General features: G+C 48.5%; 6 protein-coding genes and 1 non-coding gene across 7 annotated transcripts; all 7 read left to right on the plus strand.

Annotated features, from left to right (window-relative positions):
- Positions 1-296: 296 nt before the first annotated feature.
- Positions 297-2,951, plus strand: FPOAC1_008744 (uncharacterized protein; the record flags this gene model as incomplete). The annotated part of the gene is made up of 3 exons (XM_044853180.1): positions 297-1,455; positions 1,510-1,656; positions 1,708-2,951. The coding sequence occupies 3 exons, from the start codon at positions 297-299 to the stop codon at positions 2,949-2,951; spliced, it is 2,550 nt and encodes an 849-aa protein (XP_044705850.1).
- A 1,615-nt stretch (positions 2,952-4,566) lies between these two features.
- On the plus strand, positions 4,567-6,745 carry FPOAC1_008745 (uncharacterized protein; the record flags this gene model as incomplete). The annotated part of the gene is made up of 2 exons (XM_044853181.1): positions 4,567-6,186; positions 6,242-6,745. 2 exons carry the CDS (start codon positions 4,567-4,569, stop codon positions 6,743-6,745), a joined length of 2,124 nt encoding a protein of 707 aa, XP_044705851.1.
- Positions 6,746-9,603: 2,858 nt separating this feature from the next.
- Positions 9,604-11,055, plus strand: FPOAC1_008746 (uncharacterized protein; the record flags this gene model as incomplete). The annotated part of the gene is made up of 2 exons (XM_044853182.1): positions 9,604-9,825; positions 9,910-11,055. 2 exons carry the CDS (start codon positions 9,604-9,606, stop codon positions 11,053-11,055), a joined length of 1,368 nt encoding a protein of 455 aa, XP_044705852.1.
- Positions 11,056-11,641: 586 nt separating this feature from the next.
- FPOAC1_008747 (uncharacterized protein) lies at positions 11,642-13,246 on the plus strand (the record flags this gene model as incomplete). Its single annotated transcript, XM_044853183.1, has 1 exon — positions 11,642-13,246. The coding sequence occupies one exon, from the start codon at positions 11,642-11,644 to the stop codon at positions 13,244-13,246; it is 1,605 nt and encodes a 534-aa protein (XP_044705853.1).
- Positions 13,247-16,644: 3,398 nt separating this feature from the next.
- Positions 16,645-18,126, plus strand: FAH12 (Oleate hydroxylase fah12; the record flags this gene model as incomplete). Its single annotated transcript, XM_044853184.1, has 2 exons — positions 16,645-17,665; positions 17,714-18,126. The coding sequence occupies 2 exons, from the start codon at positions 16,645-16,647 to the stop codon at positions 18,124-18,126; spliced, it is 1,434 nt and encodes a 477-aa protein (XP_044705854.1).
- A 1,276-nt stretch (positions 18,127-19,402) lies between these two features.
- On the plus strand, positions 19,403-19,807 carry FPOAC1_008749 (uncharacterized protein; the record flags this gene model as incomplete). The annotated part of the gene is made up of 1 exon (XM_044853185.1): positions 19,403-19,807. One exon carries the CDS (start codon positions 19,403-19,405, stop codon positions 19,805-19,807), a length of 405 nt encoding a protein of 134 aa, XP_044705855.1.
- Positions 19,808-20,393: 586 nt separating this feature from the next.
- On the plus strand, positions 20,394-20,476 carry FPOAC1_008750. Its single transcript has one exon. It is a non-coding gene; the product is annotated as a tRNA-Glu (tRNA).
- Positions 20,477-20,968: the final 492 nt, after the last annotated feature.

The following is a 20,968-nucleotide window of genomic DNA, read 5'->3' on the forward strand; positions in this document are numbered from 1 at the left end:
TGCAGCGTGAATATTCATTCAGGCTCTTCAATAGCGGTGAACTCAGCCCACATCATTCACATCTGCATATCGTTCATCAGAATTATCATCTCTCACCTTCAGGGCTCAACCCATTTACTTCTTTCATCTTGTACAGCCCATATCACAATCAACCCTTCAACAATCACACTCACAAACCATTCACTTACCTCAGAGAAGCAACTCGCAGAGTAACGACCATACTTTCAGCCCAAGCATTCCCTTCTCCACCCAAAAGCATTCACCTGAGGCATTCCAAATCATAACAGCAGTCAATCATGCCGCTGAAACAACCGCGCAAGCGCAAGTCTGTCGCATCACAAACCACACCCCAGCGCCGGCGTCGTGGTGCTAAAACTATCCCCTCAACACCCATCTCGCAGCCCATGTCCTCGTCTCAAGCCGAAAAGAAGTACCGAGTCAATGGTCGCAATGAACGCATCACTGAAACACCTCAGGCAAATGAGATACGCGCTATGGGTAACAAAGGCCAGCGAACCCCAAAGAGAACCACTCAGCTCGCTCAAGCCACCTCTCCGAGCACACCTTTTGAGGTTTCATCAGCTGAAAGCTCCGATTCTGATTGTAAGATCGACAAGGTACTACCATCGCCAAAGCGCAAACTTGTTGCTGCTAGCCCGCGAGGTCGCCCAGCCAAGAGGGCTAAGATGGAGCGCTCTAACGCCCAATCATCCGATGATGGGTCTGACTGCGTGATTGAAAAGGTTCTTCCATCACCCAAGCGTCGCCAAGTTCTACAAGGAAAGGCAAGAATCAAGCGACGTAGAGTTGGCGACTCCCTTGATAGTCCTGTTTGTATCGAGAGTGATGTCGACAGCGATGTTGAAGATGTGAACTCCCTACCCGAGCCAACACAGACACAGACACAGGCCCCAGACGAGCCGCGAGCGCATTCGCCCGATATCATGGACGCTTTGGAGGCATGGCTTGACGGTCCTCAGTCTGGCGGAGCTGCATCAGAAGCGGCTCAACAGGCCTCAACTCCTGACATCGGAAGTAGCCCGCCAAATATGCCATTCTCAACAGCCCCTGAACAACCCATTCAAAGCTCTTCGTCGATGGAAAGCCCAGGCCGAAAGGTTCAAACTCGGGAATCTCATAGGGAAGCATCTCCAAGCCCAGCATCTGACTTGGAAAACAAAACCCCACCGTCGACCTATAAGCTTCAGCCGGTCTATAGCGGCAAGAACCTTCAGGAAACACATACTCCTGGTACACCTTCACAGTTTCGCCCACATCATCGAGATTCTCTTATCGGTTTGAAGAGCATTCTGAAAAGATCTAGCGAAAAGCCGGCGTGCGAATTTATCGAAATATCTTCTTTCCCTGACATCTCTCCGCTTTCTGGAGATGATCATGCTGTATCATCGCCAACCGAGCGTATTCAAGACAGCAAGCATCAAGCCAAGATGATCCGTTCGTCTGAGCGTAGAGTTTCTTAGGACGGGCCTGCCATTAGACGAGCGACAGATGATGAGACGATATTCACACACCCACCACCAGCAAGGAAGCTGACATTGGCGGATCTCCGATCGAAAAGTTGGACCCCATCTCAGCCCAAGAACGCAAGCCGACCTTTGACCCCATTACCAAAGCCTTCGTCATGGCTTCGACAAAGTAAGTATGATATCTTATCACGACAACGCGAGAGGCTGACAGTAGATCTAGAAAAAGAATTGAAACCATTGTCATCTATCGCCGATGATACTGCCGCCGAGGATGCTGCATCTGACCAGGGCACTCCCTCAAAGCCACCTACCGAGCGAGTCAACCGTACTACCCAGAAGATGATCAAGGTAGAGCCGCAAGGTTCCGGCGAGGACGATTCGGGAGATGAACGTCCCATTCAAATTGAAAAGCTGTTGAAACCAGGCAGCATCAAACAGGAGACGCCTTCGAAGCTGCCTACACAGCCAGCTATGCGCCAGACTCAAAAGTCAGTCAAAGCCGAAAAACAGTGTGTCACTGATACCGGAGCCGCCAAGACCAGGCGCCATAAGCTTGCGAAACAGTTAAAGCAAAGCGCGGAACGACAGTTCACAAACCCCAAGCCTCTATTTGGCAAGACTCAAAGACCAACCGGGATTGATGAGCAGAATTTTAGCGACGGTGAAGAATCTGAAGGCGAACGTCGGAAGAGACTTGAAGAAAAGCAGCTGGTACCGGTCTCAAATCCACACTGGACCAAGCCCCTTTTCCCCGGCAAAGAGGTCATGCCTCAAGTCATTCGAGATAGTGTTTCGGAGCATGCCATTAAACCCACCGTGGCCTCTTTTGAGAAGAAATCAGCAGCCGGCCAGGGATTCACCTTCAAGAACAATGACCCAAACCAAAAGTACAACTGGGACGTCGACTGGAATATTGATAAAACTCTCAGCAAACGTGAGTCGCGCGCCGTAGCCTCGGAACTGGAGCATAGAGGCATCAAGACCGAGAAGCAATACAGCAATTTTTGGTACAATCTTACGATGAAGATTTCATCGATCGCAGGTTCCCCTGTCCCACTCTTTACTGCAAAGAAGAAGGCACTGGAGACGGTTGTGGAGGAGGCGATGCGCAATGCCAAACAGCGGAAGGCCTGCAAGTCTGCAAAGGTCACAAAGACGAAGCATAAGAAGACGAAGAATCGTTCACGAATTGTTCAAGAAGTCCTGACTGCCAGCAATGCCGACGAGGAGAAGCGCGAGAAGAAGCGCAAGAAGCGTGAGAAGAAGATAAAGAAGCTTCCTCAAGGTGTGGACGCATTCTTGATCCCTGGCGATACTGACGAGGAAGGCAAGTCATCATCCGATGATACCGATTCCGATTACGATGGAGAAGATTTGATGGTCAAGGTACGAGCGGATATTGACAGGCAGCGAAGGATATCCGGAGGTGGAACAAGTTGTGGGTATCGAAAGGGGGATCTTTAAAGACGCGATCGAGATGTATCCATACGATGGAGAAGCGGATCAGTAGCTACCTATCTTTTGGTCAATGTAATGAGCATGTCATATTTTGGACGAAATGATGATAGTATAACAAAGGAGGGCGCAGAAGCCTCGCCTCATACAATTGATTGTCTGGATCCCTTCTTTATTAATAAATGAGACAAGTTGCTAGGGTTTGTCAATTGTGGTGGTGCTGTAGATGGACCAAGGATCATAGGGCTCTCGGAAAGAATGGGGCGTAAAATTGCTTGTTTTTCCTCCCGTGCAGTGTCGAATTAACTTTGGTGTGGATGAGTTTGTATTCCATCCGTACCGAGATGTGAAAGTTGAGGCCTCGCGGTTGTTAAACCATGACTGGTTGTCCCTGTTTATTAGACGCGGGTCATGCGACCGAGATTAAAGTAACAGGGGAGGGGAAGTACACTGCAAAATTGACACTGTAGGGCTCTTGATTTATAGAAGGGTATTACACAGTTCCAAAACAAGGTTCACAGTGCAAGCCCCTGGCAGTGGCTTGGCTCGATAAGGCCATGTCAACAGACCCCATGCAAAATCCACATCTGCAAATAAAACCAATGTCACTTTGAAGCTATTTTTATATGCAGCACTACAAGTATTCCATCTTTCTTTTTTTGCCGTCTAAACTAAGCTGTGGGTGGTCGGATCATCTCCTCTCTCTCGTTTGGGGATCGTCATCCACTTCCCGGTTTAACTTGTTGGTCTTGGTATCTTTGACTTCCATGACTTGATTGAATCTTGACTTTCCTTGCCTTGATGCTTGAATCTCACTCGTTTTTCCTTCTCCCCTCTCTCGCTCTCATTCTCCTCTCCTTAACCAACATCTCTTGATTTCCTAAACCTATTTCCTTTTTGTCCCTCCACCTTAGTACTCATCTACATATTATTATCCTTTTCATTCTTTCTTGTCTCAAACCCTTCAACTTTAGAACTAATCAATCATCACCCCCCCTTTGTTTTGGAGGCCACTTCATTCAAACCCGCGCTTAATTTTGGGTAATATTCTCGTCATCCCGGCCGCGACCGCTTATTATTACCGCCGTCTGGGGTTGCAAAATCTTGTTTACCTCTAGATAAGAGCACTATAGCATTGCTTGTTATTATTCTCTTCAACCTGCCTATCCAACCCCCAGTCTATCGTTGATCGATTGAATTCTTCGAACCGCTCTTAACAGCACATCAAAACAACCTTCAACATTCGCTTCATACCCTCGCTTTTTATCCCTTTTTCGATCCCGAATTGCTTTAGTACGACTTCATTTGGCCCGGTTATTTGGTAATCGACTCCTACCCCGGCAATCTTGAAACAGCTCTACTCCTTCTCGCCCATAACAACGGTTACCGCCAAATCGACAAAGGCAAGCCAAGCACGGCATTGTCGAACAAAAACAGAAGCGAGTCCACCTTGAACAGTAACCGACCATATCACAAGCCACGACCCAGTACCAAGCCGATTCATACCCCAAATACCTGTACAAACCAATCACTGCAACACGAGAATTGCATTCTTGAGGGCCCTCGGGCAATTCGACACTCCCCTCTTGTTCAGTCCTTTTCTGCTCCACCGAGCGATGCGACAATGATTCGCACTCTTGATATCAACAGCGTTCTGCCCAGTCCCGACTCTCCACCAGGAATGACCACCTCAAAGAGCTCAAAGACCTCATCTTTCCAATCTTATGACAGCGACGATGCTAGTGTCATGGCTGACATTGGCCATTTCGAAGAGATTGGTCTTGACGACGATAGCGTCACCCTCAAAAGCCCATCAAAAGTCGACGTTCGCCCTAGTCTCCCCAAGGCTCACTCAAGTCGATCTCTCGTAGCTGGCAAGACCGCTTCCAAAGCTCGACCGCCCTTCCCAACTCTCGAGACGAACGTATACACCTCCAACCCACGAAGCACCAATCTGAGCGCATTGACGGAGCCCCTTTCTGCTACGCGCCCAAAGACCTTGACCAGCCCGTCCTCTGCCTCTCTCACATTCAATCGACGCCGGAGCCCGAGTCCTGCATCCTCACTCAACCCGAGGGATCCGAGAGACCCCAGTTTCCCTTCAAAGCCCCGTCGAAGCAGCTGGCAGACCGCCCGTGAACGCAAATCTTTTACTGATCTCGAGCGAGAATGTGATGAGGATGACGGTGACGATATTCCCGATGGCATGTTTCTGGATAACGTGCCGCTATCCCCTCGACCTATGCAGGAGCGAACTCCCAGCAGGCCACCGTCCACATCGCCCTCCCCGAATCGATCCAAGGAACGGGTTCGAAGTGTCGGAAACGGAACACCTGCTGTAGCACAAGCTTCGGGCTCTCTTCGTTCCCCAACCTGGAAGACCGATACCCCTCGCAGTCCCGCCCAGACACGAGCGCAGAGCTGGAACGCAGCATTGGCGGAACTGAATGCCGAAGCCAAAACTCTGACCGAAAAGCTCGAAGAGCACGCTGATGAGATGGTTGAACAACACATCAAGCGCCCCGCGAACCAACGTCCCAATACTTGGAATGCATCTCGACGTTCTGCCGACATGTACGAGAAGAAGCAGCGCGTCAAGTCAACGCCTGAGCTGCCACCTCTTCGCAAAACCAACATCATGATTGACCCTCTTCCTGTTTCCAAGGAAAAAGAAGCTGTCTTGAGCCGTACGCGCCCATCATGGTTGCCGCCCAAGGATCCCGCCGAGGAACGTCGACACTTGAAGGAATATCAGAAAATGATGGCAGCCAGTGCAAAGGCTGAAGAGCGACGCGAAGCCTCCCGAAGAGCCAAGATCGAAGGACGAGACAGCACGGCCGACAATCTGATGCAAATTTGGGAGAGGGACGTTATTCCGCGATGGAACGAGGCCATCCGAGAGCGTAGGACAAGAGAACTCTGGTGGAAGGGCATCGCGCCCCGTAGCCGAGGTGTCATATGGGGTCGAGCGATCGGTAACGAACTCGGTCTTTCAGAAACATCGTTCAAAGCAGCTCTTGCGAGAGCCCAAGAAATCGAGGCCAGAGTCAAGGACGACAAGGGTGACGCGGAGGATGCCAGAAGGGCAAGGTGGTTTCAAGAAATTCGAAAAGATGCCTCGGACAACACATGGCCGGATCTCCGGATCTTCGATGTCGAGGGGCCTTTGCACCAAAGTCTCGTCGACGTGCTGAGTGCTTATGCCATGTACAGGAGTGATATTGGTTATGTTCGGGGTTGCAATGTAAGTATACCCTCAGCCACCTTGTGCTACCTGAAATACTAACCAAGTCCGTCAGACAATTGCTGCCCTGCTGCTCCTCAACCTACCCGATGTCCCGTCCGCATTCGTCGCACTCGCCAATGTGCTCAACCGCCCGTTACCTCTGTCCTTTTACACTGGCGACCCAGGCGCACAAGCTTCCGCATTCAACCTTGCCATGCAGACGCTGTCTATCAAGTCAGCGCCTCTGCACGCGCACCTTACCAAAAAGATCCCAACTGCCGAACTCGAACAATCCTTGTCGGGAATTCTGACAGCCGTATTCACACAACATCTGGCCATTGACGAAGCCGCCCGGCTATGGGATGTGTACGTCTTTGAGGGCGATGCTCTCTTGATTCGAGCTACCGTGGCGCTTCTTCTCAGCCGAGAGATGACGCTACTCGGCGCCAAAACGGCTGAAGAAGTCAAGACAATCCTTAACGAAAGAAATGCCAAGGTCTCTGCCGCCAGAGTTGCTGGCGAAGTGGGTGCCGAGGACAAATTTATGATGTCAGTCCGTGAGGCAGGAAAAGCTTAGGCGTTTGTAATGGGCCACCATTTTGGAAAGGCTCTTGGTCTTGGGGCTTGCTTGGTTCTCAAGCCGTACATATGGTATAGATGGGGAACATATTGGCTCCATTTTCATGGCGTTTATTACACGGACTTGGGATCTTGGATGGGATGCTTATGAAATATTTGGAGAGGTTATAGAGCGGTGTTTTTATCTTCGTAATTGCCGTTGACCATAATTGGGCAACGAGATTTTGAATCAATACATTTTGATGATCAGACGTGTTATTATGAATTGGTACATGTTGAATTGAGATAAGAAAAAAATATACTTGAGTACGCATTCGATTCAGATCTCAAAGTACCGAGACATGGTGGTGTTGCACCAACGGATCACCAGTTGTGCAGCGGTTTTACCATTGGCAAACCCGACCTAAACACTTTCATGACATTGGCCCAATTGAATATCAGATAAAGCCGCAGCACGTCGTGGAACTTGTAATGGAGACACGAACAAGTAGATACAGAGCTGGACACTGTTGAAGTCTGGTTCATACCTATATCAGAAAACTCAGTCATGGTGCAGGGTAAGAAAAATATGGTGTTTCAGCCTTGTATCAGCAAACAAAGCAAAACTATGAGCTAGACGACAATGCTTTTCGATGAAACGAAGCCTCTGTTTATGACGGCTGCTTCTTCCTGTTTCATCTCTTTTTATCCCTCATCAAGCGCGTTTGGTAGCGCGTCAATATTAGTCTCAGAGGCTAACAGAGCATCAGCATTCGCGTTTGACAACAGAATGCCGTTGCCCCTTCGGACAAGAAATCTGTCGAAAAGTTTGTCTAAATAGTAGATACATTCCAAAACAAACATGTCGTGACAATGTGGGAGGTGACTACCCGTATCCCAGCCCAGTTAGTCCTACCTGGGAAAAGACCAGCCTCCAAGGTGACACGAATGAAATGCCACGTGATCACCGCCAACTTTTGACCCCTCACCACGTACCGCGCAAACAACGAGAGCAGACAAAAACATTCAAACACCACCGTCCCAGTCATTCTCTCCACCCACTTACACCGCGAAAAAAGCATCCTAGACTGGGGCGACGCGACACGACACTCGTTCAAGATGCCAGCAGGATATAAGCATGGAGACACCCCCAAGAAGGCCATGGTTCGAGGCACCATCTCGTACCTCGAGTCTCAGGGCCTCCCCGTCAACAAGTCAGCCATCTTCAGGCACTTTGACCTGTCTCGTTCTCAGGGCTATGCCGCGCTGAGTGTCCCCGCGTCCAAGCGCAATGATCCCGAATGGGAGGAGACGCGTGGAAGACCACTCAAGATCTCCGAAGAGGACCAGCAAAAGATGGAGAAGATCTTGTGGGACGACAATTATGTCAACGTAAACTTGAACTGGCACGGTCTCGCCAAGGAGGCTGGTGTCGAGGTGGAGGTGAACCCAAGAACTCTGCACAGGACCATGGGTACGCTGGGCTACCGACGATGTTTGCTGTGCCCACGCACCTGGGTGCACAAGAAGGCTCGTGAGAAGCGAGTTGAGTATGCCCGGCGCATGTTGGAGGCGTACCCGCAACCTGAAGACTGGAGAGCGGTCCGATTCAGCATTGAGCTGCACTTTGGATTTGGCCTTGATGGAAAGATGCGCCTTATTCCCCGACCCGGCGAGCGAGTTTGCGAAGGCTGCACCACCAAACCCGAGGCTGATTGGCCACGCGACTTGCGAAAGGCTCATGCCTGGGTTGCTGTGGGCTATGGATTCAAGAGCGACACCGTCTTTTACGAAGACTCAACCAGCCCCAACTGCACTGGTGTCATGACCATGCAGGAGTACAAGGACCACATCCTCGAAAAGACAGTCAAGCCATGGCTCAACAGCACCGGCCCACAGAGTTTTATTCTTGAGGAGGACTGCGAGGCCTTTGCCCACGGCGCTGCGAGCAAGGTCAACTTGGTTCAGCAGTGGAAGGACGAGCACAATCTGCGCTACTACTACAACTGCGGCGACAGCCCTGATCTGAGCCCTCTCGACAGTCTCTGGCCCGTGAACAAGCAGTGGACGATGGAACCACCCAAGGACTGGGAGGACGAGACCCTTCAGAAGATGGTACGCGACGCGTGGGCAACCTTTGACATGGAACGACTCAACATGTGGGTCAACTTTATGCCGCAGCGACTGAAGTCTGTGATCGATACCGACGGGGCACTGGTATCTTGGTAATGATTGAGTATGGCGTTTATCTTGTTCGTGATGGTGTTATGAGCGATGGACTAAAAGAAACAGCGGACTTGAGCCATGCTGTGCTGGGCATATTTTGCGAAAACCTTGTAAAGTTTTGTTAAAGCTTCGTATCCTGTTGTTGCAGATTGATGGCTTGATGGCTGGCGGATGATATAAATAAAGAGAAAATGAATTACAATAAGTAGCCAAGAGAAGAAGTTCTATATCCGAATATTGCCTTTCTCTGAATGTTAATATATAGAATAGGTCAAGTTCTTTATTTATACCACAGTTCATCCGCTGGCATTAAGCCTGGATAACTTGGTTGCTTAAATTAAACAGAACGGAATCAATAAGCCAATTTGGCTTATATTACTAGGTGATTAGTTATGCCATATGCTCTGCCCTTTTTTATTATTCCCTGGTTTTTAGCTGAGTCTAGGCTGTTAATCACCACCGGTTGCCTGGCACTGCAACCTAACAATCCACCACCTAACTCCCCAATCACTCTGACATTCATCCACCTTGGCTATTTCGACTGACCAAGACTCTGTTCACTTCTTCACCTGCCGTTCAAAATTCTCATGCACCGACTTGTCATGTCTTGTTATCTCACATGACTCCACTCTCTTTCTCAGTTTGCCCAATATGAGATCTTCAAAGTCACCCTCCAAAAGGAAGGCGACCGAGGGTTCTCCTAAGTTTGGATACACGAGTTCCACTGACTTTGAAAATTTGCCTACTCAGAGACATCGGCAAGACAGAGAAGATAGCTACTTTTGGATGGGTCGCTACCTAGCTACTGACACCCCTTCCCCTATAGGAGATGACCAAACTCCTCTTCAAGCTACGATGGACAATGTCTGCGAGGTGAGTAAAAGATATATCATCCAAGTTATCACAGCCTAGTTTGGCGAGTCTGTGACACATCCCAGTACCCACTAACTTCTCAAGTTTAATCTTAATCGACGAAATGTGCAGCGAGGTGACGTTCATCCTGTCGAACATAGGCCCCTTGTCATGATCCCCAAACATCCTCCCGTGGCCAAGAAGCCTGCTATATCGGATGAGACCAACAGAAAAAAGACCGGACGACAAGAAAGGCAGTCGAAGAAGCAGAAGACTCCGCAATCTGAACCTGAGCCTCCTACAGTCCATTCCCAGCTTCCAACACCAGATTTTGAGAGTGTTATTTGGCCTGCAATGTGGGAGAAAGTCCAGTCCCTCATCAAAGCAAAAGTTTCGGAACATATGGAAGCTATGTTGCAAGAAAGAAAGGCCGAATTGGAGTCTTTGACTCGCCCTCCACTGCTTAAGGCGGACAGCTCACCAGAGGTTTATCTGACTTATGTTCAATTCCTTAAGAACAGAATAAAAGCTACGACCACGAACTCGTCAACAAGACAAAAAACTGAAGCTGTTATGTCGTTAGCGATGGACTTGGAGCCAGGAATAGAGAAATGCCTTCGCAAGCATCTAGGTCAAATTACCGCCGAGGAGAACATCCAAGTGGAAAGCCAAGACTTGGCTATGGCTGAGCGAGAGCGTATCGAGGAAGAAGAACTGGATACAGACGACGAAGATATTATCACGATTTCGGACAAAGACGACTCTGACTACCAGGACGATCCGGAAGATGTCGACGAGCCTCTTACTCCAGTTACGACGCCTACAACCATGAGTCAATTAAAACGATATGAGGATAGATTTAGGGAGTTTCGGCGGTATGCCGCATCGGAGAGCGTTTCCAACGACAAGAAGAGAGCATTGGAGAAGACGCCGACGCCGACCAAAGCAGGCAGCAAAAGACGCTGCACAGTCAGGCACTCGCCTGGATTTACACCCAGCCCAGCGTCATCCAAGTCTTCGTATTTCCCATCGTTGCAGGAGTTATTCAGCTCAAGTTTAGGACGGCAATCATCCCCGGCAACACAACCGAGTCCCTCCAGAAGCCAACCTTCTACACGACAGGCCGAACGAGCACAGCACGAGAGCACATTACCAACTCGCTTCCGAGAGACAACAGCAGATTTTGAGGCCATGAATACCTCTGAGAAGCTCCTGTTGCTGTTCAAAATGTCCAGAGGGAAGGAGAAATAGGATGGAGGTATTGTTTCAAACGGTAGCTTTGGGACGCGTTGATTTGGACATGTATAATAGTAGAGTGGACAGGCAGACTTTGAGACGCGAACATTGAGAAGCTATTGGTACATAAATTGCAGACCATTCAAATAGCCGGTTAGGTATTTAGATGTCATGCTTTCTTAGGAACGATAAATATGCTATTAATTCTAGTTATTGTTGCTATAGTTGCGTCTAATGTTGAGTGTTATATCGATTGCGGCCTGCTAAACAATGACCATCGGATGTAACCCTCAGGGCATTAGAAAAATTGGCCGCTAGAAATACAGGTTGGATACCAAATTAAGGTCAGTCTACGATACTATTTCGATAAATCCTTAGGGTTATTCCTCCTCTAAAACTTGCAGGCCAATCTCTGTTGCCTACTAACCAAGGCAAACAACTCCCCACCCACTCCAGTCTTTCATCTTACAACATAAACACTCAAACCGGCGAGTTCGCACACAACCTTCATCATTCTCGAGCGTTTCTTGGTTTTTGCCCTTGCCACAACATCTCACCTGGAACTACCCATTTACGCACCGTCCGCGTCAATCAGCCCATCATGACAGAGCTGGGGACGAGGAAAAAAGACAAGGAGAAAGATCCGACTAGGAAGGATAAGAAGGGAAAGGCCAAGGCGCAAACAGATTTCATTGACTTGAGTTGTTCACCGACTTCTAAATCTTCCAAGGCACAGTCTGGCCCGCCCCCAAATGCCCCCGGCGGCCCGTCGCTGCTCTCAGCAAACACACCATCAGGGGATCATTCGAAAGCATGGAGAAAAACATTCACTCATAACCCTCAAGCTCTTCCAATGTTCTCCAGTAATAACCCAATAGACCCTCCCCGTGCAGGAGCCAACGCCAGCCCTGAATCCTTGTACTCTCGATCAAGCGGCGACACCGAGAGAACATCACACGAAGTGAAGATCAAGATATTAGAGATGTGCATATCTCTGAAGAACAAATATCTTGATATACCGCCTGCCGCACAGGCAGATCAAGAACCCTTTTGGGGTCGGGTGATGGAGATGCTGAATCTGATGCCACTTACAAAAGGAAAGTACAAGGAGTCCAAAGACGTGCACCGAGCTGTCGAGTATTGGTGCCAACCTCGTCGATCTTATATGCGGGAGAACCGACTGCCCGCCGTATCACAGTCACAACCCGAACTCGATACACTAATAGACCAGTGGAACTTGGTATTCGCACAACGGTTTTGCAAAATACACAGTGGATACTTTGCAAACACGCAGTTTGCTCAAGATACCATGAAGCAGATTGTCAAAGATGAGGTGGATAGTTGGATAACCAGAAGTTTGAAGGAGCGGCGCAACGAGCTGGAGAGAACTTCACAGCCTACTTTGCTCTCGGCTGATAGCTCATTGAAGGACTATGGCAATGCTGTCAAGGGGTTGCAGAACAAGTTCGAGATGATTAAAAGAGACAAAAGCCAAGCTCTTGAGTCGGAAGCTGTTATGTCAATTGTCTTGAAGCTCCAGCCAAGTCTGCGCACCGCAATTTCGCAGTTCTTGAACGGTCCGACTGAGCCCACAAGACGTACTGAGCCTGCAATAGGTACACTAGAGCATGTTGGCTTCACTCCTTGTTCGAATGGGGCTTCTGTTCCAGCAACTACTGTACAGCGTCTGGAGAAACCCGAGTCTCAACGGAGAGAAGACGACCCTCTCAGAAAGAGGAAGCACCTGGAGACTGAAAGCTCCGGTCTCAAGGGAGGAAACACAGCAAACACTGTGCCGTATGACCAGTCAAAGAGACCACGTCTTGACAACCACCACAACCTGCCTCCAGTGGCAGATACAACTAGACAAAAAGATACCCGAGTTGCACGCTCGCCACCTTTTCGGCGACCCCCTCTACCGTCACAGTCACCCACTTGGAAGCGCAACGGTCCCCCTGATTATCGCAATGATGGTTACCGCAGCTCAGGAGGACATCCACCTCATCGGTACGAAGATCATTATCGTGGCGATCGTAATCAAGATTATTATCGAGGTCGATATCAAGACGGTGATAGGTATCGCCCACCTCCTAGAGCAATACGCGAGACTACGGCCGATTTCGAAGGAATGTCCATCCAACAACAGAACATGTCCCTGCTTCGGCAAATAAAACAGGTCAAAGACATGGTGGAGAAGAAGAATTGAGGATGGAGATGGGGATTTTAAGGACGGGTTGCTACCATGGGTAGTCTACGGATGACCGACTAGGAATGCGCAAGAGCATGGTCGCTCTTTGACATACATGCATTGAGAATCTTGACGAGCCTCCAAAAGTATATTTGAGCGAGATGGCATCGAATGGCCAAGACTGCGTTGAAAGAATTTGGGACCCTTGTTTCCAAGTCGACATTGTGTTTCCAAGACGATATCAGCAACCGATGAAATTCGAGATCGAACGATCATGATCTGACTAGTAGGTGAAGGATTGGGGATCATCAAATGCTGGGGAGAAGGTGGATCTTTGTTACTACGAGAATCAACATGATCAACTTGGGCCATTACAATTAATTAGAACAATAATACTGCATAATTTCCGAATCTTTCCATGAGTATACCATTCCTGTCTTGATTGATGGCGTTGTATCAGTGACTGCATCGTTGTTCTCGAGTTGAATTGACTCCAAAAAGGAGGGGTCATGGAGAGATCCAATAGCGGGGTTTGGGGGTCTTTCAAGGATTAAAACAACTAAAAGTCCAAAGCCCAGAGCCGCGAACCACGGAAAAGAGCCGCTAGCGGGCCAGACACGTGGGGCATCTGGACCCTAGAAGAGGCGAGTTGATAAAACAGTCCAATATTTTCTGTTATTGCTCTGAGAACTCAACAATGAGAATAATCGAGTCAATTAACGACAATGGTAATTTAGTAAGCAGGATACATCTTATAAAAATAATAAACAGAACCATCTCCTTTACCTATCTTGTTTACGCGGCAGCCAAAGGGAACCAACTTCATAGGTCCTCCAACGTCTCCACTTCTTCTTTGACCCTGGACGCCAATGCCAAGACAAGGGGTCCCGCCTTGAACTCAACAAAATTCCCAACAGAACGGAAGTAAAAAAATTCCATCTTCTTTCCTTCCAATTGACATGGATCGATAAGGACCTTTCGATGGAGGGAACGTGCACTTGTAGTCGGAACATCCGATTCTTTTTTACTTTTTCTTTTTCCCCACTGAAGGAAAACAAGTCGGAGAAATAATCCCGAGTTTCATATCAGTTGAAAGCTTGAATTGCACTATCCCTGAGTTGACTGATAACCATTGTGCTTCGGTTAAAGCAGTATAAATCAGGCATTTGCGGGTATATGTTCGGTAATGCAGTCGTGACAGATACTTTGCTCTGCTACGCCGCGTCCTGTTCATTCCCCAGGTTTGTCTGAAGACTCAAACTTGGTCTACGACAAGTGACAATGCAATACACGTACTCTGTACTGGGCTGCGGATGACTGTTCCGTAGACATAAGGTTATCTTAGCACGAGCTGACCATTCATACACACACCTCGGTTCATGACCAAATATCTACAGAGTACATACACATAGACTTTCACATGTCGATAAACACAATGCCTTTCATCCATGATGCGTTGCGCAGCCATCAAATAACATGGCCGTCAGCTGTCAATTCCAACATCTCGATACATACTTCAAACAGGCGATTATCTTCAACATCTTGTCAATGCCTCTCCCCCACAACGGTGCCGGGGTGGAAACAATTAACCAGATTTATCTCCCTTGCCCGTTGTCTGAGCTTTTCTCCCGCCTTTTTATATTAGCCAATCGTCTGGGATTCAATTCACATCGCATCGTCAACAAAAAAAAGCCAGCCACGATCTAGAAGGGAGCCAAGGGAGCCCTGTCTTGTCAGGTCTGGGCCGCTAAGATGTGGTGCTTGTGGTCGACGTCGACTTCTTCTCCCGGTTCCCCCCGTTTGTAGACTACCTCCCAAGGGTTTTTTTTCATGACTGATTCACATGTCGATGATCTCCAGCCCTAAGCAAGCTTGGAGTCCACTCTGGACCCGCAGGAGCTTCCAACTGGAAACCCCGATTTGGATTTTGGGAAGAGGGGCGACCTGGGAGTTTGTATGGATGTACCTTTGGGATTGTGAGGCTCGTCTGGGTTGAACGCTCTAATTCGACGCCATCAATTGCTATCACAAGAGGCGTTGCTGCATTTGTGTTTCACCCACCAGCCAGCCGGCTTTGCATCTGTCATCTACTACGTATACAGTGCAGTACAGTCCAGCGTGATAAACCAATCTTGTCGCTGTCGGACAGGTCCCGTTAGTGGGAGTAGATCCATTCTTCAGGCGGTGTGAAGATCTGAACCACTGTTCGAGGTTGAAGTACTGTATTGGTATTCGTCACATTGACTGTCCATTCATGGCAAAAGCTCGAAACTTTGGAGGCGACAGCCGCCTAAACGTTATATTGCGCTCTCTTTTGTTCCAGAATTGACAAGACTTGGGGACAGTCTGAGCTTTGACAACCCCGTTCTACATGCAGCACGGATAACATGGATTGAGACCAACGGCACGTCGATGGGAAACAGAGGTCTTGAAGACACCACCAGGAAAGCCATCTTATCTGATGACCATAGCTGAGAAGCTTAATTGGAGTATAGATACCTGTGAAAATGTCCCGTGCAAGTGCAGACTTGGCGACTCAGCCAGCCACCATATGCAAAAATCCCCCAAGCCAGCTCAACTTGCAGCAAAATTCGAGACACAGAACGGCCAGCTGTCGTAAAACCAAGACACAGCCCGACAGCGAATAAGCACCCACTAATGAGACGGCTGTCCCGTCGGGATGCTTCTGCTTCGGTACATGGGAGCCATTGCCACTTTCAGGGGTGGGTTAAATCAGGACCCATTTTCTAGCGCATTTTCCTGGGGTACGGGTTTTTTTGTTAGTGATTCAAATTGGGGCGTCTATTTTTCTGCTTCGTTTTGAAGCAATTGCATGTGCATGTTGTTAGAAGATGGTTACAGTTGACGAGCCCTTGTATAGAACAACTGCTTGGAAGAGTGAGAATTGATAATAGAATTCTTAGTAGTTGGCAGACTTTCGCTTATCGCTGTTGCATAAACCTACCTGCTACTGTGCCTGTCTCATCTGAGGATTGCCGATCTTTTCGCCAGAGACAGGAGAGAAAAGCGGCGCTGTAGGATAACAAACAACAAGAGCATCGACTGAGAGCAACGTACGTACCTGTTCACCATCGTTCCACCTTTGGTTATTTGCCCACATTCGCCGCCGCCTCTGCTTTGTGTTGCCGCTACGCTGAGAGGTTAGGTTCCTCGTCCGCTGTCCCGCCCGCGGCAAGTACTTACACCTGCCCTTGTTTTAGGTGGGCTCCCCCCCCAACAAAACGTTTTTGCCGAACAAGCATCCACGTAGGACAGTAGGTTGCTTTAAAACTTCAGCCCCCGTCGACCACCTCGAAACTCTTTTCTTTTTAACCTCCCCCCTCTTCTTTCCTCTTGATCAGTTTGCATTCGGCATCTCGACTTTCTCTTCTGTCGGCCGTATACCTTTCTTCAAAATGGCGTCAACTTCGGCTCTGCCTAAGCAGAACCCTGCTCTTAGACGCACCGTCACCTCCACCACCGTGACGGATACTGAGTCTGCTGCTGTCTCTCCTTCAGACTCTCCCCGCCACTCGGCCTCTTCCACCTCGCTCTCATCTCTCTCCGAGGTCGACATTTCCAAGCCCAAGGCCGAATATGGTGTTATGCTCGACACCTACGGCAACAAGTTCGAGGTTCCCGACTTCACCATCAAGGAGATCTACAATGCCATTCCCAAGCATTGTTTCAAGCGCTCCGCTCTCAAGGGATACGGATACATCCTTCGCGACATTGTCCTCCTTGCCACCACCTTTAGTATCTGGTACAACTATGTGACCCCCGAGTACATCCCCAGCACCCCCGCCCGCGCTGGTCTCTGGGCCGTCTATACTGTTCTCCAGGGTCTTTTCGGTACCGGTCTCTGGGTCATTGCTCACGAGTGTGGCCACGGTGCTTTCTCTGACTCCCGCCTCATCAACGACATCACCGGCTGGGTTCTCCACTCTTCTCTCCTCGTCCCCTACTTCAGCTGGCAAATCTCCCACCGAAAGCACCACAAGGCTACCGGAAACATGGAGCGTGACATGGTCTTTGTCCCCCGAACTCGCGAGCAGCAGGCTACTCGTCTCGGCAAGATGACCCACGAGCTTGCCCACCTCACTGAGGAGACTCCCGCCTTCACTCTGATCATGCTTGTTCTCCAGCAGCTGGTCGGCTGGCCCAACTACCTCATGACCAACGTTACCGGCCACAACTACCACGAGCGTCAGAAGGAGGGCCGTGGCAAGGGTAAACACAACGGTCTCGGTGGCGGTGTCAACCACTTCGATCCCCGCAGCCCTCTTTACGAGCACAGCGACGCCAAGCTCATCGTCCTGAGCGACATTGGTATCGCCCTGACGGGTACCGCTCTGTACTTCCTCATTCAGAAGTTTGGCTTCTACAACATGGCCATCTGGTACTTCGTTCCCTACCTTTGGGTTAACCACTGGCTCGGTAAGCTTTGATCCATTCCATTTTGACAACAAGTACTGACCTTTATAGTTGCTATTACCTTCCTCCAGCACACCGATCCTACTCTTCCCCACTACACCAACGACGAGTGGAACTTTGTCCGCGGTGCCGCTGCCACTATCGATCGTGAGATGGGTTTTATCGGCCGACACCTTCTCCACGGTATCATCGAGACTCACGTCCTCCACCACTACGTCAGCAGCATCCCCTTCTACAACGCCGACGAGGCTACCGAGGCTATCAAGCCTGTCATGGGCAAGCACTACCGCGCCGACGTCCAGGATGGCCCCCGTGGCTTCATTCGTGCCATGTACCGCAGTGCCCGTATGTGCCAGTGGGTTGAGCCCAGTGCTGAGGCTGAGGGTGCTGGCAAGGGTGTTCTGTTCTTCCGCAACCGCAACAAGGTTGGCACTGCCCCTGCTGTCATCAAGCCCGCTGCTTAAGTAGTGTCACGGCATTGGATCTGTCATGGAATATCTGAATGTTTGAGCGTTGATTGTTCCAAGTTGGTTTCTCGTTTACGGGGAGGTCTCGTCGTGGGTATGGCGGGGCAGAGGTGGTGGATGAAAAATAATTTTGACATTAGCACTGAAGATTGAGCAGCAATAGAGCAAACATAGACGAGGCAACACTCGATAAAAAGATCAAACCATTATTTCTTGGATATTCGCTTCCGTTGTTGTGTCGTGATGAACTTGCTTTGGTTTCGGAAGGTTATGTTTGGCTGAAGTAGTCTGGTACGGGATGCTCGGATCTGGCAAGTGCTGTGATCGATTGCGGGGAAAGACTAACACGTGGTCCATGTCCGACTTCTATGGTATCTGCATTTGATAATAATTCCGTACTGTAATTTCGTATTCATATTTACATCACTGGATTTGGAGTTTTATGGGTCTGCATAAGAAACTCTCCGGGTTGCACTCGAGGATATTTTGAGGGCATTCAGATTTATGCAGATCGCCTTGTGGTGCGGGACACGGTAGAGTCCAAAACTACTAAGAGTGGGCCATGGTTCTCAAAGCGAGAATTCGACTCTAACGTTTGACTTGGATGATGTGGTACCAATTAATTAATTAAACATATACACGCATATTTATTTGATTGCCAATTGAAGTTCCCCCCTTGTGAACTTACAGTTGCTATCTGTAAGGCTGGTCTGCGCCAAAAACTCAATACAGCATAAAGTTAGGTACTCCACAACAACTAAAGTTTCGAGATAGATAGATACCTAGATACCTGATAAGTCATAGACCCGATTACTTTGTTGTTCTTCGTTGACTACCCAAGCTGAAGGCATCTCTTATTCTCTTGTCCAGAGCCTCGTGTGAACCTTGGAGATGAGGCAACGAATGCTCGTTGTGGTATTGTATGTAATTACTTTGTATGCGGTTTGTTCTCTGTCTAGAGCAACAACGTATTAATGTAGAATTTTATAGTATAACTCTTTATGACAATATGTATATTATTCCTTCGCCTAGTAAATCAATCCTATCTCTGACAAAGTTTTGAGCATGAATAAATTAAATTATGTCGTAATTGTTAATAACTTCAAGACCTGTAATGTCGTACTTGTTCTCTTTCTTTATCACTGCAACCTAAAGCTACAACGAACCATAAACACCAGCTCCAAGCCAAGGTACCTTCATTGGATTGTCCAACTCTTGCACCTACGCACATTCCACGTCTTCCAAGATATCTGCACCTCCGGAGAGTGGTGGCATGTCGAACCACAACGATGCCAGAACGTCACAAGTGAGGATAGACAGCCTGATCGCGACAAGGGATGCTACAGTCCCACAACACTCTGCACCTCCAGACAAGCCGACCACTTCAAACAACACTGTTACGGAGCCCAGCAGCACGGAAACGAGTTTGAAGAGGATGAGAACTCACAACAACACAAGGCTTACAAAGAAGGCCAGACTATCAACTGATACCAAGACCTCGGAGGATACGACTTCAGAGGATACCGAGACTTCGGAGGACACGAAGACCTCTGAAGATACGGAAACAGATGATTCGAACCAGGTCTTGGAAGATGATGATCTGGTGTATTCGCTCTTTGCGATTCATGCCGAGGCTGTTATGCGTGTGGAGCGAAGAAGGTTCTACAGGGTGTGCTGAACGAAGCGAGGTGATTACAACATTTACATGACCGCCACTCGTAAGCGCGTCTGGGAATATTATTTATTGCAATATCGGATCAAGAGCCGAGGAAGATGAGCAAGCCGCGATGGCATGCATTTAGCCAGCGAGATTGATGATTCATGAAACCCATATCAACGTTTCTGCAAAGCCATTCTGGAGTTGATTGTGATAGACCGAGCAGGAAGTGAGGTCGTTATCATGTTGAGAATTTAATATTGCTGATAGACAATCACAAATAAAAAAGTTGGCATCAAAGATACAAAATAAATAACATGAAGTGTGATCCGAATAATATAAACTGTCCTGCTAATTTGTTTTTGATATTCTAGGGGGGTTCGAGCTCATAATACACAAAACGCGAAGGCGCAAGACGCAGTTTGTATTTACCAGTAGCTACTTCGCTGATAGAAGAGTGTGTTGTTTTGGTGCAAGTGGATATAGGCCGAGAGTGATAGAGTTCTATGTTGAAGTTGAACGTGATGTCAAGAGACAACTCGTGTAAATACTATCTTGATTACCACAGGAATATAAAGCCTAATTGCGACAAACTCACTATCAAACATCCGGTGTGGTGTATCGGTTAGCATACCGCGTTTTCATTAATAGAAATCCGCGGCGAGCGGGGTTCGATTCCCCGCACCGGAGTTTCTTTTTGTCTTTTTCCATTCTCATTCATTCTTGCTATCCTCTCCTTTGTTCCTTTGATGATAACTCCGGTGCACGCTGCGAAAGAATCTTGGTATTGTTTTCATGTTTATAAATCTCAATTAATTGTGATGTCATTCTGGCATTGGCCAACTCAGGCTGACCTATTGGAATGTGATTCCAGTGACAGAACCACAACATGGAACAACCGTGGTGGTCAAGATTCTACCCGACAATCTGCATATAATTATGGTGACCAGCCTAGTGTGCGGTAGTGACGATACATTTGGACCGACAGCATTTGAGGAATTGTATTTTGGAGTTACAACCACAATAATACGACAGTTAACACAATCAACATCGTGTACGCAAAGAGCTGAGGACGAGATCAAAATACACGTCAAGGCAAGCGGTTAGGAACTTTCTTGTTGGGTTGTATCTGTGGCATGATGTAAACTGTTGATTGGTATCTTGCCATTCTGGTGTCATGTC

This window comes from Fusarium poae, chromosome 3 (genome assembly GCF_019609905.1).
Source record: "Fusarium poae strain DAOMC 252244 chromosome 3, whole genome shotgun sequence".
Taxonomy (NCBI): Eukaryota; Fungi; Ascomycota; class Sordariomycetes; order Hypocreales; family Nectriaceae; genus Fusarium; species Fusarium poae.